The sequence below is a fragment of the Notothenia rossii genome, assembly GCF_949606895.1.
Source record: "Notothenia rossii genome assembly, contig: scaffold_77, whole genome shotgun sequence".
Classification (NCBI taxonomy): Eukaryota; Metazoa; Chordata; class Actinopteri; order Perciformes; family Nototheniidae; genus Notothenia; species Notothenia rossii.
The window spans coordinates 54,016-74,541 of NW_027639515.1; the positions used below are offsets into that span (position 1 = coordinate 54,016).

General features: G+C 45.2%; 1 protein-coding gene across 1 annotated transcript in view; it reads right to left on the reverse strand.

Annotated features, from left to right (window-relative positions):
* LOC307027736 (calpain-2 catalytic subunit-like) overlaps positions 1 to 17,954 on the reverse strand; it is a 34,848-nt gene extending 16,894 nt beyond the window's left edge. The window contains exons 1-9 of the mRNA XM_079696040.1: positions 17,526 to 17,954; positions 15,224 to 15,293; positions 13,878 to 13,996; positions 11,907 to 12,040; positions 11,291 to 11,459; positions 11,019 to 11,102; positions 10,851 to 10,936; positions 5,452 to 5,517; positions 1,731 to 1,891 (exon numbers count right to left, since the gene is read on the reverse strand). Of these exons, the coding sequence (XP_079552166.1) occupies positions 1,731 to 1,891; positions 5,452 to 5,517; positions 10,851 to 10,936; positions 11,019 to 11,102; positions 11,291 to 11,459; positions 11,907 to 12,040; positions 13,878 to 13,996; positions 15,224 to 15,293; positions 17,526 to 17,762 (1,126 nt within the window). The 5' untranslated portion in view covers positions 17,763 to 17,954. The remainder of the gene's footprint in view (positions 1 to 1,730; positions 1,892 to 5,451; positions 5,518 to 10,850; positions 10,937 to 11,018; positions 11,103 to 11,290; positions 11,460 to 11,906; positions 12,041 to 13,877; positions 13,997 to 15,223; positions 15,294 to 17,525) is intronic.
* Between the last annotated feature and the right edge of the window lie 2,572 nt (positions 17,955 to 20,526).

Consider the following 20,526-nt stretch of genomic DNA (forward strand, 5'->3'; position numbering starts at 1 on the left):
TATCAAGCATCACCAAGATCCAGAAAGCAGGTCGATTCTCCTAGGTTTATGTGTCACGACGTAAGCACTGCAGACCGGTTCTACGTGAATACGCCTGGAATAAAGGAGGCATTGAAGATCCGCTCCATGTTCAGGGCGGCGGCAGCAGCTGCAGCAGCATCATCATCAGAAGGAGGTCTACCGCCGTCAGATACCTCCGAAGAGGGCTCAGGGGCGGAGAGCAGCGATACCTCTTCTTCAGGGCCGGTTGACACTCCTGATGAGGGGGTAGGGGCCGTGGACTCAACCTTTTTTCCCCGGTGCACCGTACAAGTTAGACGGCTAATATGGCCCCCGGGCCCCCGCTAATCATATTTTTATTATGTTTATTATATTTATTATGTATACTGTGTATACTGTTTTTGTAAAAATCGTGTGATAATTAAATAAATAATAAAACATTAATATAACCTTGAAGGTTCCCAGGGGCAGATACAGTGCCAGGTATCAGACTATTTAAACAAGGTTTACCCAGGATTCGGACACCTTCCCTGGCTTGTAAAATGCGGTGATGCGCCCTGGAGGTATCAGAATATTTTAAACAACTTTTCCCCGCCTTTCAAACACTTATTCCTGGGTTTTAGCCTGTCATTTTTCATCGTACAAAATGATAGGCTAAAACTCTCTTCCAGACGTTTAAAAACACTTTTCCCGATCATTTAAACATTATTTCTGGCTTGTAAAATGCGGTGATGAGCCCTGGTAGTATCAGACTATTTAAAGGGTTACCAAGAGCATGAGAATATCCTCCACAGGAGGGGGGGTGGTGGTGCCGTGAAGAAGGCCGAATATGGATGCCGATGGGTGGACGGTAAAGCACCGCAAAATCCACCCCCTTTAGGGTTACCAGGGGCATGAGGTTCTGGAGGGTGTGATCATCTGGGTTTAGTCCGTGGGGGAGTGCTTAAGTCCGGGGGCCCGGGGACTCACGGTGTGCAAGGTTATGGAAGTGTGCATGTGAGGGAGATGTCCTTGAGGGCATTAGTCCGTTGTTTGGGGCTCTGTGAGGGGCCACAGAGAGGTGCAATTACTGGTCCCTCTCCTGGAGGTGTGAAATAACCTGAGTGCCCATGTGAGGGAGACAATCTGGAGGTGTTTAGTCCGTCCTTTGGGGGTCTGTGAGCCGCCAAAGAGAGTGGCTTTTCCCGTTCTCTCTCCTTGAGGTGTGAAATAACCTGAGTGCCCACGTTAGGGACACATGCTGGAGGTGTTTAGTCTGTCTTTTGGGGATCTTGGAGCAGCCAAATTGGCCAATTGGCCATCATAAGATGCATCAACACATGTGGTGACATAATCACCACAGGTGGTGACATAATCACCACATGTGGTGATTGGCCAGAGTCAAGCTCCACAGCCTGACTCTTCCGCTCTGCAACATCTATGATGCACTATTTTCGGATAATTTTTGTTCATTTTCCCCTTTCTCCTGGTTCTCACTCCAAATGTGACTCTGGAGGAATGCGAGGGGAGTTGACAGGGGACTCTACCCGCGTTGTGAGGCACTATTTTGGGATACATTTTCTAATTTTCACCCCTTTTCTCTGGTTCTCAAAAAAAATTGGGTAACCGCACCACTATCGGACGTCTCCCGAGAGTGGACGTCCATTGCCTCTAAATAGGATTAGGGTTCTGTACTCACAGGGGTCACAGACGGTCTGGGGGGTCACAGAGGGTTAGGGTTCTGTACTCACAGGGGTGGTTCCTGCAGCCTCCGGCGGTGGACCCTTTCCTCCAGCTGCCGTCTAACTTGGTGACGCTCCAGTGTTTGACGGAGTCGTCGTCGATGGTGTCGGGGGTCAGAGTGCAAACCTCCACCCGAGAGTAGTGACGCAGGAAGTCGGTGTAGGACATCCTGCAGAGAGAGGACAGGGAAGAGCTATGTATAAATATACCGGTACCACTTTACATAAGACTACCCTTATAAAGGACTCATAAAGGGTCTATAATTAGTTCATTAATTAGGTTGTAAACACTTTATCAATCATTAAGAACCATCTATAAACCAGTTCTAACATAGTTGCCATACATCAACACAGGCTCACTATTTGGCAAGATGACTAAGCCTTATATTGGCTATCTAGCTTACTTCGTCTTTTTCATTCATTGGATTCTCCCCCCTTCCATCTTGATGTTTCTTGGCATCTCTTTATGACCATTTATTTATGAGTTACTAGCATTTATAACTACCAAAAGGGACTCTTATTGTAAAGTGTAAAACACATTCTCATTTATTAATAATAATAATAATAATAATAATAATAATAATAATAATAATACATAATATTTATATAGCGCCTTTCACGAAACCCAAGGTCGCTTTACAAGTTGGGTAGGGGGGGGAGTAGGGGAGAAGAGGCAGACAGGTTAGGGGGAGGGGGGGCAAGCAAGTAGCGGAAAAATAAACCTATCAAACTAACTATATAGTGGGGGAAGCCTTGGTGAAAAGGTGCGTTTTGAGAGCTTTTTTGAAAGTGTCCAAGGTTGGGGCGCTGCGGATTTCGGGGGGGGAGAGAGTTCCAGAGGGTGGGGGGATGCTACACTGAAAGCTCTGTCACCAAAAGTCCGCAACCTGGTGCGGGGGGTAGAGAGGAGATCCTGTCCAGACGATCGTAGCTTCCGGGATGGGGTGTGGTGGCGGAGAAGGTCAGACAGGTAATGTAATGAGTTACTACAATACATGGCAGTGACTGCTGTTGTTAGCTTCCTGTCTCTCTGCTAGCAGCTCTGTGATGCTACAGGGGCTCTGCCTGCTCAACTCATCCAGGGAACATAACTTGAACTCAGCCGTCTTTGTTGTGATGGTGCCTTGTGGACTATTCTTCATGCTTATATCAGACTATTGTGACTCGCTCTGCGGTTAAAACAGATGGTGCAAGCATGCGGTTTTACAGTAAGTGAAATGTGAGTACTTTATTTATGTGCTTATGTTTTTAATCAGCTAACATTAATGAATGTTAAGGATTGGGTTAACATGTAAGCGAGTTGTAGATACATCTGTGCTAACGATGCTAATCGTAGCCTCCAAGCTAAAACATAATAGAGAAGTGTTAAGCGTTAAGTGGGATAATACTGTAGAACAAACGGCTTCTGTTTGAGGTTGGTAAAATAAGGTCATCTTTGTAACTTAGAGATAGTTTATTAGGAAGGTAACTTTATGCATCGCTAAGGTTAATTTAAATTTGCTATGCTCGATTATAGACAAGCTAACTTCAAAGTAGTGTTGAAGAGCGGCGTAGTGTATGTGAAATCAACCTCACAATAAGATGTGTGTATATTACAATTATTAATGTCATATTTCAAGATGATTACTTAGATATTACAATATGGTTGGTTGAGCTGAAATTCATTATTGAGCTTACACGACAGTCATATCTGAAGAACGAACCCAAACCTTGTTCTTTTTATTAATTGTATTACCAAATTGGTATCAAATAAATAGTAAGCATTGGTAATACCAATGCTGATCAAATAAAACTATTTTATTTGAGTATTTGTGTCTGGGAGAAGGTACTGTACCCAGTTCCTATGTTCAGCAGTTATAGACTGGGCTTTCTTGTACAAGAGAATTAAAAAAAATCATCAATATTGACCATTACTATATAATTATCCTTAAATGATGTTATACACTGCACCTAATAAACAAGTATGGCATTTTGAAACATGATGTGCAACAATTTCTCCTGGAATTTGTGTACATTTTGTTATAAACTAATATGATGTTGTGATTTATTTTTTTGTTAGTATGCTCGTGGACGCTTTGGACATACCTGGAGAAGGAAGAAATGGGTCTTCGGAATGATGGGGGTTAAAGACAAAGGGCGGAGAATAGTGTTGAAACGATCAAGATGCCACCTTGTCCCCCTGATTAGACGGCATGTTAAGTCAGGAAACAGCATCATGAGTGATGAGTGGAGGGCATACAGGAGAGTGCTGAGTAACATGAGGGGCAACCACTACACCATAAACCACAGCAGGTGGTTATGTAGCCAACATAAGGCTTAGTCATCTTGCCAAATAGTGAGCCTGTGTTGATGTATGAAAATTATGTTAGAACTGGTTTATAAATGGTTCTTAATGATTAATAAAGTGTTTACAACCTAATTATTAACCTAATTATAAACCCTTTATGAATCTTTATAAGTCTTATTGTAAAGTGGTACCCAAATAAATTAACAGTCTATAATTGTAATAGTGGGTTTATTTGACTAGTGAGAGACAGAATATCAAAAACAAAATCCAGAAATGTACATTGTATAAAAGTAAAACATTGATTTGCATCTAACTGTGGGAAATAAGTATTTGATCCCCTTGCAACCAACAAGAATGATGGCTCCCACAGACCGGTTAAATAAGTCCTCTTCCTTTAAAAAAGTACTAATATCAACTTACCTGCATAAAAGACACCTGTCCAAAGAATCAATCAATCAGATTCCAACCCCTCCACCATGGGCAAGACTAAAGATCTGTCTAAGGACCTCAGGGAGGAGACTGTAGACCCGCACAAGGCTGGGATTGGCTACAAGACCATCAGAGAGCAGCTTGGTGAGACGGAAACAACTGTTGGTGCCATTATTCAGAAATGGAAGAAAGACAAAATGACCATCAATCGCCCTCGGGCTGGGGCTCCACACAAGATCTCGCCCTGTGGGGTATGGATGATCAGGAGAAAGGTGAGGGATCAGCCAGGAACTACACGGAGGAACTTGTTAATGATCTCAAGGCAGCTGGGACCACAGTCACCAAGAAAGCTATTGGTAACACACGACACCATAATGGATCAAATCCTGTCAGGCATGGAGGTGGAGACATTCTGCTTTGGGGCTGTGTCTCTGCTCAGGGGACAGGAGGTATCACTGCATCGAGGAGAGGATGGACGGGGACATGTACCGTAACATCTTGGCTGATAGCCTCCTTCACTCAGCCAGGACACTGTAATGGGTCATGGAGGGGTCTTCCAGCAGGACAATGACCCTGCACATACGGCCAAGGCAACACAGGAGAGGCTAAAGAAGAAGCACATTCAGGGGAAGGAGGGGCCGAGCCCGTCTCCAGACGGCCGAGCTTCAGCCTCAGAACTATAACGATTTGGAGAGGATCTTCAGAGAGGAGTGGACCACAACCCTTCCTGAGATGTGCACAGACCTGGAGACCAACTACAAGACATATTTTGCAAAGGGATCAAATACTTATTTCCCAAAGTTAAATGCAAATAAATGTTTACCTCTTTTATAATGTCAATTTCTGGATTTTCTTTTTGATATTCTTACTCTCACTGTTAAAATAAACCTACTATTACAATTATAGACTGTTCATTTCTTTGTAAGTGAGCAAACTTACAAAATCTCCAAGGAATCAAATACTTATTTCCTCCACTGTACATAAATATGAACATATGTGTGTTCATGTCCTCACCAGAACTCGCCGTCCTCTGCGTTGGCATGTGGACAATCTCCCTGCACGTTCTTCCACTCCATCGATCTGTTTGAGGACAAAGATTTTAATGACACTGTAGAGTTTGTCTCAGAACATGAAAACATGAACCCAAGCTTAACGTGAAAATGAAAGGACATAAAGGAGTCCTGTGAGGCTTCCATCTCCAAGAAAACCAACAGAAATGTCTTCACTGTCCGAGCCACCGCTCTCCATAGTATCTCATTTCCTCATCTTCTTACCGTCAACTGACCTCTTGTGTAACGTTAACTCATTTACTAGATAATACTGGAAGACCGAGGGACTGAAAAACCTTTCTCAGTAAACCAACATGTGTGTCTGTGTTGTGGTGTGTTTGGGTCATGCTGTGTGTTTTGGTGTGTTTGGGTCATGCTGTGTGTTTTGGTGTGTTTGGGTCATTCTGTGTGTTTTGGTGTGTGTGGGTCATTCTGTGTGTTTTGGTGTGTTTGGGTCATGCTGTGTGTTTTGATGTGTTTGGGTCATGCTGTGTGTTTTGGTGTGTTTGGGTCATGCTGTGTGTTTTGGTGTGTTTGGGTCATTCTGTGTGTTTTGGTGTGTGTGGGTCATTCTGTGTGTTTTCGTGTGTTTGGGTCATTCTGTGTGTTTTGGTGTGTGTGGGTCATTCTGTGTGTTTTGGTGTGTTTGGGTCATTCTGTGTGTTTTGGTGTGTGTGGGTCATGCTGTGTGTTTTGGTGTGTTTGGGTCATAGTGTGTGTTTTGGTGTGTTTGGGTCATAGTGTGTGTTTTGGTGTGTTTGGGTCATGCTGTGTGTTTTGGTGTGTTTGGGTCATGCTGTGTGTTTTGGTGTGTTTGGGTCATGCTGTGTGTTTTGGTGTGTTTGGGTCATGCTGTGTGTTTTGGTGTGTTTGGGTCATAGTGTGTGTTTTGGTGTGTTTGGGTCATGCTGTGTGTTTTGGTGTGTTTGGGTCATGCTGTGTGTTTTGGTGTGTTTGGGTCATAGTGTGTGTTTTGGTGTGTTTGGGTCATGCTGTGTGTTTTGGTGTGTTTGGGTCATGCTGTGTGTTTTGGTGTGTTTGGGTCATGCTGTGTGTTTTGGTGTGTTTGGGTCATAGTGTGTGTTTTGGTGTGTTTGGGTCATGCTGTGTGTTTTGGTGTGTTTGGGTCATTCTGTGTGTTTTGGTGTGTTTGGGTCATGCTGTGTGTTTTGGTGTGTTTGGGTCATTCTGTGTGTTTTGGTGTGTTTGGGTCATTCTGTGTGTTTTGGTGTGTTTGGGTCATGCTGTGTGTTTTGGTGTGTTTGGGTCATGCTGTGTGTGTTGGTGTGTTTGGGTCATGCTGTGTGTTTTGGTGTGTTTGGGTCATTCTGTGTGTTTTGGTGTGTTTGGGTCATGCTGTGTGTTTTGGTGTGTTTGGGTCATTCTGTGTGTTTTGGTGTGTTTGGGTCATTCTGTGTGTTTTGGTGTGTTTGGGTCATGCTGTGTATTTTGGTGTGTGTGGGTCATAGTGTGTGTTTTGGTGTGTTTGGGTCATGCTGTGTGTTTTGGTGTGTTTGGGTCATTCTGTGTGTTTTGGTGTGTTTGGGTCATTCTGTGTGTTTTGGTGTGTTTGGGTCATGCTGTGTATTTTGGTGTGTTTGGGTCATGCTGTGTGTCTGTGTGTTGTGGTGTGTGTGGGTCATGTTGTGTGTCTGTGTTGTGGTGTGTGTGGGTGATGCTGTGTGTCTGTGTGTTGTGGTGTCTTTGGGTCATGCTGTGTGTCTGTGTGTTGTGGTGTGTGTGGGTCATGCTGTGTGTCTGTGTTTTGGTGTGTTTGGGTCATGCTGTGTGTCTGTGTTGTGGTGTGTGTGGGTCATGCTGTGTATCTGTGTTGTGGTGTGTGTGGGTCATGCTGTGTATCTGTGTTGTGGTGTGTGTGGGTCATGCTGTGTGTCTGTGTTGTGGTGTGTGTGGGTCATGCTGTGTGTCTGTGTTGTGGTGTGTGTGGGTCATGCTGTGTATCTGTGTTGTGGTGTGTGTGGGTCATGCTGTGTGTCTGTGTTGTGGTGTGTTTGGGTCATGCTGTGTGTCTGTGTTGTGGTGTGTGTGGGTCATGCTGTGTGTCTGTGTTGTGGTGTGTGTGGGTCATGCTGTGTGTCTGTGTTGCGGTGTGTGTGGGTCATGCTGTGTGTCTGTGTTGTGGTGTGTGTGGGTCATGCTGTGTGTCTGTGTGGTGGTGTGTGTGGGTCATGCTGTGTGTCTGTGTTGTGGTGTGTGTGGGTCATGCTGTGTGTCTGTGTTGTGGTGTGTGTGGGTCATGCTGTGTGTCTGTGTTGTGGTGTGTTTGGAAGATGCTGTGTGTCTGTGTGTTGTGGTGTGTGTGGGTCATGCTGTGTGTCTGTGTTGTGGTGTGTGTGGGTCATGCTGTGTGTCTGTGTTGTGGTGTGTGTGGGTCATGTTGTGTGTCTGTGTTGTGGTGTGTGTGGGTGATGCTGTGTGTCTGTGTGTTGTGGTGTGTGTGGGTCATGCTGTGTGTCTGTGTTGTGGTGTGTGTGGGTCATGCTGTGTGTCTGTGTGGTGGTGTGTGTGGGTCATGCTGTGTGTCTGTGTTGTGGTGTGTGTGGGTCATGCTGTGTGTCTGTGTTGTGTTGTGGTGTGTGTGGGTCATGCTGTGTGTCTGTGTTGTGGTGTGTTTGGAAGATGCTGTGTGTCTGTGTGTTGTGGTGTGTGTGGGTCATGCTGTGTGTCTGTGTTGTGGTGTGTGTGGGTCATGCTGTGTGTCTGTGTTGTGGTGTGTGTGGGTCATGCTGTGTGTCTGTGTGTTGTGGTGTCTTTGGGTCATGCTGTGTGTCTGTGTTGTGTTTGGGTCAAGCTGTGTGTCTGTGTTGTGGTGTGTGTGGGTCATGCTGTGTATCTGTGTTGTGGTGTGTGTGGGTCATGCTGTGTGTCTGTGTTGTGGTGTGTTTGGGTCATGCTGTGTGTCTGTGTGGTGGTGTGTGTGGGTCATGCTGTGTGTCTGTGTTGTGGTGTGTTTGGGTCATGCTGTGTGTCTGTGTGGTGGTGTGTGTGGGTCATGCTGTGTGTCTGTGTTGTGGTGTGTTTGGGTCATGCCGTGTATCTGTGTTGTGGTGTGTGTGGGTCATGCTGTGTGTCTGTGTGTTGTGGTGTGTGTGGGTCATGCTGTGTGTCTGTGTGTTGTGGTGTGTTTGGGTCATGCTGTGTGTCTGTGTGTTGTGGTGTGTTTGGGTCATGCTGTGTGTCTGTGTGTTGTGTTGTGTGTGGGTCATGCTGTGTATCTGTGTGTTGTGGTGTGTGTGGGTCATGCTGTGTGTCTGTGTGTTGTGGTGTGTTTGGGTCATGCTGTGTGTCTGTGTGTTGTGGTGTGTTTGGGTCATGCTGTGTGTCTGTGTGTTGTGTTGTGTGTGGGTCATGCTGTGTATCTGTGTGTTGTGGTGTGTGTGGGTCATGCTGTGTGTCTGTGTGTTGTGGTGTGTGTGGGTCATGCTGTGTGTCTGTGTGTTGTGGTGTGTGTGGGTCATGCTGTGTGTCTGTGTTGTGGTGTGTGTGGGTCATGCTGTGTATCTGTGTTGTGGTGTGTGTGGGTCATGCTGTGTATCTGTGTTGTGGTGTGTGTGGGTCATGCTGTGTGTCTGTGTTGTGGTGTGTGTGGGTCATGCTGTGTATCTGTGTGTTGTGGTGTGTTTGGGTCATGCTGTGTGTCTGTGTTGTGGTGTGTGTGGGTCATGCTGTGTGTCTGTGTTGTGGTGTGTGTGGGTCATGCTGTGTATCTGTGTTGTGGTGTGTGTGGGTCATGCTGTGTATCTGTGTTGTGGTGTGTGTGGGTCATGCTGTGTATCTGTGTGTTGTGGTGTGTGTGGGTCATGCTGTGTATCTGTGTTGTGGTGTGTGTGGGTCATGCTGTGTATCTGTGTTGTGGTGTGTGTGGGTCATGCTGTGTATCTGTGTGTTGTGGTGTGTTTGGGTCATGCTGTGTGTCTGTGTTGTGGTGTGTGTGGGTCATACTGTGTGTCTGTGTTGTGGTGTGTGTGGGTCATGCTGTGTATCTGTGTTGTGGTGTGTGTGGGTCATGCTGTGTGTCTGTGTTGTGGTGTGTGTGGGTCATGCTGTGTATCTGTGTTGTGGTGTGTGTGGGTCATGCTGTGTATCTGTGTTGTGGTGTGTGTGGGTCATGCTGTGTGTCTGTGTTGTGGTGTGTGTGGAAGATGCTGTGTGTCTGTGTGTTGTGGTGTGTGTGGGTCATACTGTGTGTCTGTGTTGTGGTGTGTGTGGGTCATGCTGTGTATCTGTGTTGTGGTGTGTGTGGGTCATGCTGTGTGTCTGTGTTGTGGTGTGTTTGGGTCATGCTGTGTATCTGTGTTGTGGTGTGTGTGGGTCATGCTGTGTGTCTGTGTTGTGGTGTGTGTGGGTCATGCTGTGTGTCTGTGTTGTGGTGTGTGTGGGTCATGCTGTGTATCTGTGTTGTGGTGTGTGTGGGTCATGCTGTGTGTCTGTGTTGTGGTGTGTGTGGGTCATGCTGTGTATCTGTGTTGTGGTGTGTGTGGGTCATGCTGTGTGTCTGTGTTGTGGTGTGTGTGGGTCATGCTGTGTGTCTGTGTTGTGGTGTGTGTGGGTCATGCTGTGTGTCTGTGTTGTGGTGTGTGTGGGTCATACTGTGTGTCTGTGTTGTGGTGTGTGTGGGTCATGCTGTGTGTCTGTGTTGTGGTGTGTGTGGGTCATGCTGTGTGTCTGTGTTGTGGTGTGTGTGGGTCATACTGTGTGTCTGTGTGTTGTGGTGTGTGTGGGTCATGCTGTGTGTCTGTGTTGTGGTGTGTGTGGGTCATGCTGTGTGTCTGTGTTGTGGTGTGTGTGGGTCATGCTGTGTGTCTGTGTGTTGTGGTGTGTGTGGGTCATGCTGTGTGTCTGTGTTGTGGTGTGTGTGGGTCATACTGTGTGTCTGTGTGTTGTGGTGTGTGTGGGTCATGCTGTGTGTCTGTGTTGTGGTGTCTGTGGGTCATGCTGTGTGTCTCTGTTGTGGTGTGTGTGGGTCATGCTGTGTGTCTGTGTTGTGGTGTGTGTGGGTCATGCTGTGTGTCTGTGTTGTGGTGTGTGTGGGTCATGCTGTGTGCCTGTGTTGTGGTGTGTGTGGGTCATGCTGTGTGTCTGTGTTGTGGTGTGTGTGGGTCATGCTGTGTGTCTGTGTTGTGGTGTGTGTGGGTCATGCTGTGTGTCTGTGTTGTGGTGTGTGTGGGTCATGCTGTGTGTCTGTGTTGTGGTGTGTGTGGGTCATGCTGTGTGTCTGTGTGTTGTGGTGTGTTTGGAAGATGCTGTGTGTCTGTGTTGTGGTGTGTGTGGGTCATGCTGTGTGTCTGTGTTGTGGTGTGTGTGGGTCATGCTGTGTGTCTGTGTTGTGGTGTGTTTGGTTACCCGTCGCTCCAGGGCCCGGTCCACTCCACCTGACCCCAGGGGTTTCTGACCCTCACCAGTTTCTCCTGGCGCCCCCGGTAGTTCACCTGAAGGAAACACATTGTTTAGTTTCACCTCCTCTCATTGCTCCTCTTTGGGTAGGGTAGGGTTAGGTGTCAGTGACCTCACCTCCACGGCACCGGTCAGAGAGTAGGCATGTCCTTTCACAAGTTTCTGACGAGTGACAGCCTCTGAGTCTGAGGCGCTTGTGATCTGCAACCCACAACAACAGGGACGGCTTAGTGAAAATCACAAGCTTGATCTATAACTCTAACCGTTAGCTCATCAAAATATTTCAGTTTTATTATTTGATATAAGATATCACCATTCCTGGAAGAAGAAACACCATAAGAACAACTTAAATGACAATCAAATCCTTGAGGATAAAGGAGATAACTCACGTCGATGGAGCAGCCAAGCAGGGCTCCGGCCTCCAGCGCCTTCTTCATGATCTGGAACAGGTTTGAAGGGGGGCGCTGCAGGTCGAAGTTCTCAGCGATGCCTCCGGTGAAATCCTCAAAGCCCTCCATGGTGGATCCGCCAGACAGAGCTTCATAGCAGCCGCACACCCTGTGACAGAAACCAGCAGATACTACAGAGGGACTGATCCAACACTACGGTTTATCCTCTCAGTGTACTACCCAGAGGTACATTTATTCAAGTACTGGACTTAAGTACAATTCTGAGGAACTTGTACTTTACTGTAGTATTTCCATGCTATGTTACTGTGTACTTCTTCTCCACTACAGTTCAGAGGTAGATGGTGTACTTCTACTCTCTACATGTATTTATACCTTTAGTTACTTCACAGATCTGGATGAATGATGTGAAATCTAATCAAGTGTTAAATCAGACTTTAGTTCCACCTGGAGTAAATCCACAAGCTACCCTGCAGAATACAAAAAAAACGGGCTGTTACTTTGCGTCGGCTCTTTCCAGCAGTGTTTGTTTGTTTGTTTGTTTGTTTGTTTGTTTGTTTGTTTAGTGTGTGTGTGTGTGTGTGTGTCTCTCTCTTACTTGGCGTAGGCTTTCTCCAGCAGAGCGCTCCAGAACTCCGTCCCCTCAGCAGAGTGAACGAACAGCAGCTCTCCGTCTTTCACCGGCAGCCGGTCGTCGATCACAACGTCCACCCACTCCCCGAACTGCCAGAACTACACACACAGTGAAGACTTTTACTTTGAAAATCCCCACTCCCCGAACTGCCAGAACTACACACACAGTGAAGACTTTTACTTTGAAAATCCCCACTCCCCGAACTGCCAGAACTACACACACAGTGAAGACTTTTACTTTGAAAATCCCCACTCCCCGAACTGCCAGAACTACACACACAGTGAAGACTTTTACTTTGAAAATCCCCACTCCCCGAACTGCCAGAACTACACACACAGCGAAAACTTTTACTTTGAAAATCCCCGCTCCCCGAACTGCCAGAACTACACACACAGTGAAGACTTTTACTTTGAAAATCCCCACTCCCCGAACTGCCAGAACTACACACACAGTGAAGACTTTTACTTTCAAAATCCCCACTCCCCGAACTACCAGAACTACACACAGTGAAGACTTTTACTTTGAAAATCCCCACTCCCTGAACTGCCAGAACTAAACAAACAGTGAAGACTTTTACTTTGAAAATCCCCACTCCCTGAACTGCCAGAACTACACACACAGTGTAATAATCTTTTTTCTCAAAGTAATGATAAACCTGTCAGTTGGATGTAGAAAAGTCAGAATGAATATAGAATTGTTTTTATTTTAAAGTAAATTCAGATTGAACATGGTAAAAAAAATGTAAATTATAGTGTCCGTCCAAAAAAAAACATTACTTATAGTGAAAACTACCCTTGGATGATGGTAAGGTATTCTAAAAGCTTGAGGAATCCAAAGTACAACATATAATAAGTACCCTGTATCAAGATTGATACAAAACAAGTGACATTTGACCTTTTTAGACAGATTTAGAAAAAAAAAACACTTCTGGGGTCATTTGGGTGGATTTGCCATATCTCTGGTTCCCCTTGGTCGATTTTGATGATTGACATTTCTTTTTAACCGTTAGAGCCAATCGAATCGAGGGGAAGTTCCAAAAAGCAATCTAAACATTACCCATTGGTGAATGAGTGATGCGCAGCCATCATGCCCCGGAACCGGAAGCTGTCATACACTGTCGTAGCTATCGTAGCAGCTAATATGAAATCTCCGTTATTGCCAAAAATATGACGATGGATTATCAGTAATCATTTCAAAGTGACAGACACATTGGATTAACCTCTGGATTAACTTTCAGCAGCGTTTTTATCGTTTTAATGCCATTGAACACGACTTTTGATCAGAACACAGCAAAAGGTAAGACTTATTTTCCGATTTGGTCCCGTAAAGCTAATTATTTTGTTGTTGTTTGTTGTCATTTTGCCGCAAGTTCTGATCGCTCACTGATGATACTAATACCTGCTCTGTGGAATCTCAGCTTGCTAATCGATATTTTGTTAGTGCAGATCCGATAAGTAATAAGGGTATTTTAACGTGAGTTCTGTGCTAAGTGTGTTAGCATTTTTTGGCTCAGGGCTAATTCAGAGCCTTTGTTATTACCCTTAGGTTTCGTTTTTCAAAAAATTGTTAATATTGTCTGATAGCTGAGTTTCTTCCCGTTAAGTGGGTATGACACATTCATAGTTTGTTAAATGTTAAGAAGCCCTCAGACGCTGTTTCTTGCGAAATGTTGCGTTTTGCCCCCGCCAGCGGGGCCGTGAGGTTTAACTGGTTAAATCCAACTGGAAACATGTAATAATCAACAGTTCCTCACAAATTCGTGACTCACTCTTTCTGTTTTCCACTAAGGAAGTGTGGACCGATTCTCAGCTGACTTCAGCAATGATCCTTCATCTGTTACCCCAGAGAGGACCGTTTAACCCCGTTTAACCCCGGAGAGGACCGTTTAACCCCGGAGAGGACCGTTTAACCCCGGCTCCCTAACGTCCCTGTTACCTGGAAGTGGAAGATGCCAGCGTAGTCGTCACCAAAGCCCTGGTCCGTGGGAACGACTCTGGCCATCACATACTCGTTCAGGGTCAGGGAGGCGATGGCTGCCAACAGCCAGCAGTCACCTGGACAGGAAACAGGAAACAGGCTCACTACAGTCCCCTGCAGGTTGTAGGGTGCATTACAGGCTCAATACTAACCCCTGCAGGCTTTACGGTGCATTACAAGCTCACTACTGCCCCCTGCAGCATGCCCAGGGCATTAAAGGCTTACTGCTGCCCCCTGCAGGATGCACCGTACATTACAAGCAAAAGCCAGAAGTCACCATGAAATAATATAGTATATTTCATGGCTTGGTTGAATACTCGATTCTGATTTGTCAATTTGAAAATTTCAGGTGTATAATACTGGATAACACAATGCTACAAAGCATAATAATGACCGTTGCTACATATATATATATATATATATATATATATATACACATTTATATACATGCATATATATATATATATATACATGTATATATATATACACATTTATATACATGCATATATATATGTACATTTTTCATAATCCAGTCTTGCATATTCATCTGCCCAGTGTTTGAACATGTGGAAACAAAACTTTAAAAGTTGCTCAACAAAAGAGTCTGTGGTTTAGAATGGCACGGCATGCTGTGACTCATACACCACACCAGGGAGGGTGTGTGTGTGTGTGTGTGTGTGTGTGTGTGTGTGTGTGTGTGTGTGTGTGTGTGTGTGTGTGTAAGGGTGTGTCCTCATTGGTTGACAGCCCCCACCCCCCCCCCCCCCCTAACAATAGCTGGCAGGCTCCTTCCTGTCCTGCTCAGCCAATCAGGGCTCAGCATGGCACGCCCTCAGATTCTAGCAGCCGGTCCTCATTAACTCCTCTGTTGGAAAAACTACTGATCACACACTCTGCTGAGAATCAAACACACACACTCTGCTGAGAATCAAACACACACTCTACTGATCACACACTCTGCTGAGAATCAAACACACACACTCTGCTGAGAATCAAACACACACTCTACTGATCACACACTCTGCTGAGAATCAAACACACACACACACTCTACTGATCACACACTCTACTGATCACACACTCTACTGATCACACACTCTACTGAGAACATGTTACAGTCTGGAGAGTGTGGTGCATTCAGGGACAGTCTGTGGAGTGTGCTGCATTCAGGGACAATCTGGGGAGTGTGATGCATTCAGGGACAGTCTGGGGAGTGTGGTGCATTCAGAGGCAGTCTGCAGAGTGTGGTGCATTCAGGGGCAGTCTGCAGAGTGTGGTGCATTCAGGGACAGCAGAAGACTCACCCAAAGCTCCCTGGCAGATGTCAGTTCTGCTCGCTCCGCCCACGATGAATTCAGGATTAGAGACAAGTTCCTAGAAAAGGGGGGGGGGGGGGGAGGGGCAGAACATATTAGTCATTACTAAACTTTATTACTGTGAATAATACACACACTCTGACTTCCTGACAGTGTGTGTGTGTGTGTGTGTGTGTGTGTGTGTGTGTGTGTGTGTGTGTGTGTGTGTGTGTGTGTGTGTGTGTGTGTGTGTGTGTGTGTGTGTGTGTGTGTGTGTGTGTGTGTGTGTGTGTGTGTGTGTGTGTAGGGGTTTCACCAACTAATCGACTAGTCGACTACCTTTACCACTAGTCGGCGCTGTAGGCCCTAGTCAACTAGTCGTGAAAAAAATGGAGGTAAAGGAGGTGCTGCAAAATGCTCCAAAACACGTCCCACATTCTTATGTATGGCAGTACTTTAACGAAGATGTAACCAACTCCACAGTGAAGTGTCAGTTGTGTACAGCTGTACTGAAGTACAATACAAATGCATCTGCTATGCGCAACCATCTGAAGATGAGACACCCGCTGCCGACAGCTAGCACTAGCAGTAATGCTAGCACCAGTGAGCAACGGACCGGCGTCAGCACTGAACAGAGGCAAACGAACAGCAAGAAAACACGGGTCAACAGTGATGATGAGCTACGGGATTACTGCCAGCGGACACCGCATATCCCCACAATGGATAATCCACTGGAGTGGTGGGCAGAAAACGTGCACCGCTTCCCCCGCTTTCGAGGAGCTACCTGGCTATTCCAGCCACAAGCACCCCGAGTGAGAGGGTTTTTTCCCTGGCTGGCCACACTGTCACCCGAAAGCGGTCAAGCCTCCTTCCTTCACATGTCGATGCGTTGGTGTTCAAACCAAAGATATGGAAAGGTGGACGTTATCGTGGAGGACAGCGAAGTGTTGCGCAATGCGCTGTTGCGCACTGGATTTACGTGGCATGTATCTAAACAAGAGTTTTTTGCTGTCAATTTTGCTGAGTCCAGTTAGTTTGTTATTTACTCAGCCATGTAACACAAATTAAAATGCAGTGCTTAATGTTACTGTATGAGTTCCAATATAAAATACAGTTGTACACCTCTCTTTGTGTGTCTTTATTATGACGTAACGACTAGTCGACTGCTATTTTGAAAAACGTGTCGACTAGTAAATATTGGTAGTTGTGAAACCCCGTGTGTGTGTGTGTGTGTGTGTGTGTGTGTGTGTGTGTGTGTGTGTGTGTGTGTGTGTGTGTGTGTGTGTGTGTGTGTGTGTGTGTGTGTGTGTGTGTGTGTGTGTGTGTGTGTGTGTGTGTGTGTGTGTGTGTGTTACGGGGTTTATATGTGTTTGATATAAGCATCATGTGATGTTTTCCTCTGTTTTTGAGATTGTAGTGACTCATCTCTCAGGAATGCAGGATCTCTGATGACTCACATATCCCTCAGATTATTTTTAAGTATTTATTTGAACACAGTTTCAATTTACATCCTGAAATTAGTATTTGCATCAAACGTTTTGAAAGGTCTTGTTTAATGATATGAATATGTCATTCATTCTGTGATGCTGCAGTAGCAGGAGATATATCCAGGTCTGAAGAAACATGTGTAATAGATGCATGCCACCTTTACATTTCTCTATGTTTGTTTTGTATAACAGTACATCTCCAGCAGGATCAATGTGATGAATGAGTCTGTTCAGTCTGAACCCAACCCTGCTTCCTGTGTGCTGGGAATGTTTCCTGTTACATCTGGGTACACCCAATCTATACTAACTAACTCTACACCAGCTCTATACTAACTAACTCTACAGCCACTCTATACTAACTAACTCTACACCCACTCTATACTAACTAACTCTACACCCACTCTATACTAACTAACTCTACAGCCAATCTAAACTAACTAACTCTACACCCACTCTATACTAACTAACTCTACAGCCACTCTATACTAACTAACTCTACAGCCACTCTATAACGACCCTGCAATAACTCTATATCATCTGATTTCCATCACATCTGTAACATATGTACTCTCTCTCTAGTGTGTGTGTGTGTGTGTGTGTGTGTGTGTGTGTGTGTGTGTGTGTGTGTGTGTGTGTGTGTGTGTGTGTGTGTGTGTGTGTGTGTGTGTGTGTGTGTGTGTGTGTTAAAACAGAGTAATGTGTGTTTCTGGTTTTTCTGACATATTTTACATGCCAGGGATTCCGGGGTTTTTCCGTGTGTGTGGGGGGGGGGGGGTGTGGCAGTAAAGAGCCCTCGGGTATTCTGTAAACAAACCAGGTCTTACCGTCGGTCTCTTCCAGGTCACCCCCCGGACCTTCGGGGACCCTCGGCCCAGCTCTTTGAAGCCCAGCGTCTCCGCAGCGGGGGGGAAGGTCGGGTCTGAGAACAAAGTCCCGGAGGAGCGGCTCTGCTCCCGCAGCGAGAGGAAGTCCTGGTTCAGGTACCGAGTCGCGTTCGCGTTGGTCCCAAAACCCGCCGCGAGAGCGCGCTTTTTCGCCAGCGTGGACGCGACGCCCGACATGTTGCTGAGGAAGAGGGTGTGAGGAAGAAGTTAGGAAGAAGTTAGGAAGAAGTGAGGAAGAGGAACAAAGTTAGAAACTCCGCTCAGACTGAGAGCTAACTTTTCTCTGTCAGACCTCCGCCCTGAAAACCAGAGGGAGGAGGAGCAGGCTGTCTCACCCCTCCCTGTCTGTCTCTCTCTCTCTGTCTCTCTCTCTGCCTCGCCCAATCTCTCTCTCTGTCTGTAAACATCTCGCTCAGTCTCTCTCTCTCTCTCTCTCTCTCTCTCTCTCTCTCTCTCTCTCTCTCTCTCTCTCTCTCTCTCTCTCTCTCTCTCTCCCCCCCTCACTCTCTCTAGGCATAGGCGGCGCGTGAGGCTCAGGTTTGGGAAGGCTAAATCACTTTTTTTTACCTGACGCTGCAGGCCCGGCTCCAGGATGAAATGACGGAGGGGGCTGTTAAAAAATCCAAGGGGGCGATTTTTTTTTTCTCACAACAACGAAAAATACTGGCAATGTAATGAATTGACACACCAAGCTTTTTTCCTTCTCACTGCTCTACAATATCTTTGCTTCTTTATTTGTATTCCGGATTTACCCCTCTCGTTCTGTTCTGTTCCTCTGATCTTTAATAACAGATAGTACATTATTAGATGGCTGCACTTTAGTTAACAGACTAACATTGATTTCCTCCATTTATAAAGTGGCTCTGTAATTATACCATAACCTGACCTCCTCTATCCCTTAATTCCTCTTCCTATACAGATGTTAATTACTTACTATCCATCTAGAAAAATGTATCTGGTTGAAGAAAAGTGACTAATATATAAACCAAATGTAATATTGGATAAAACACTACACAGAATGGACAGACACAGATTAAAAGTGAAATCCCCTGGTTTGTCTCTAGAGTCAAACTGCCATGAGAAAAATCAGATCAATGTTCCACAATACGCCACTAGATGTCGCTCATTGTACCAATACGGTTTATATAATACAGATTACCACAACAGATCTGTGCAAATGAATTTCCCCCTGGGGACAATACATCTAATCTAAACTAATGTAATATTCAATCCCATACATGGCCATTGAGAACATACATTCGTAACTTACCTCGTTTAAAGCACTTTTGTTGTAATACTATGGATTTAGTTGACACTACTAGCCGAGTTCCTTTGGTCCAATATCTTACGGGTAGAAGAAGAAGAAGAAGTAGTAGAAGAAGAAGAAGAAGAAGCAGTAGTAGAAGTAGAGGTAGAGGAAGAAGTAGTAGAAGAAGAAGAAGAAGAAGAAGAAGAAGAAGAAGAAGAAGAAGAAGAAGAAGAAGAAGCAGTAGAAGAAGCAGTAGAAGTAGAGGTAGAATAATAAGAAGAAGAAGAAGCAGTAGAAGTAGAGGTAGAAGAAGAAGTAGTAGAAGAAGAAGAAGAAGAAGAAGCAGTAGAAGAAGCAGTAGAAGTAGAGGTAGAGGAAGAAGTAGTAGAAGAAGAAGAAGAAGAAGAAGAAGAAGAAGAAGAAGAAGAAGCAGTAGAAGAAGCAGTAGAAGTAGAGGTAGAATAATAATAATAAGAAGAAGCAGTAGAAGTAGAGGTAGAAGAAGAAGTAGTAGAAGAAGAAATACGCTAACGCTACAAACAGGCATAACACTGTTACTCTGTTTTTACTGACATGTAACATTTTATTTCACCTTGCTCTGTTTTTTAACGCACATTCAAAAATGGGAAAGTTTTCGGGAGTTACAACCGGGTACCGGGTACCGGCCACCGGAAACGGGGACGTTTTGGTCTCCCATCTGACTGTGTTTACAGCTAAGCACACACGCTAACATTAAGACTACAAGCTCACTTGGGTTTGAGGCTTGCTTACACGTTGCTTGACCCACACATCTGATCCAAACATAGTAACGTGTGTTGGGGGAAATAATTATTTAAAGTTATTTAATAATTGTGACATTTATTGTACTTTTTGATGGATGAATGATGCTCAAGGTGAGGGGGCAAATAAGACAACTGAGGGGGCAATGCCCCCTTTTGCCCCCTCGTGGCACCGGGCCTCAGTGTGCAGAGTTTAAATCTATCAAGTCATATTACAGGATAAAGGAAATACAGTTTAAACTGCCGTATGCAGGGAAGACGCCGATGTGTCGCACTTATCGTTCATATCACATCATCAATCAGATCATCGATCATACAATATCATAATATGTCATATATTTCCTTATCTGAGTCAGCTGAGCCGTATCTGGCCGTGCAACACTCACAGTGTCACATACTGGATGCAGAAGGATTATTTGAAGCAACACATTAAGTTGAGGAAACACTCGAGTCAAATGTAATGAAAGTCAGATGGTGTCTTAGACGGGGCAGTGATATCATAAACCTGTTACGCCTTCAAACACACTGTAGTTTATTTATTTTTAACCAGTTGTTCTATATTCATCTATGTGCCTTGTATCCTGGATTATATGTTTAAGTCATGGATGTTTAAAGTTCATATTTGTCTAATATTATAGTTCACTTTTCATTAATGAAATATGACGCTGCGCTGTCAGTATCAATCAATAGTTCAATCAATCAATGTTTATTTATATAGCCCAATATCACAAATGTTACATTTGTCTCAGTGGACTTCACAGTTTGTACAGAATATCAGAATGACAATACGACACCCTCTGTCCTTAGACCCTCTGTCCTCAGACCCTCTGTCCTTAGACCCTCTATCCTCAGACCCTCTGTCCTTAGACCCTCTGTCCTCAGACCCTCTGTCCTCAGATCCTCTGTCCTTAGA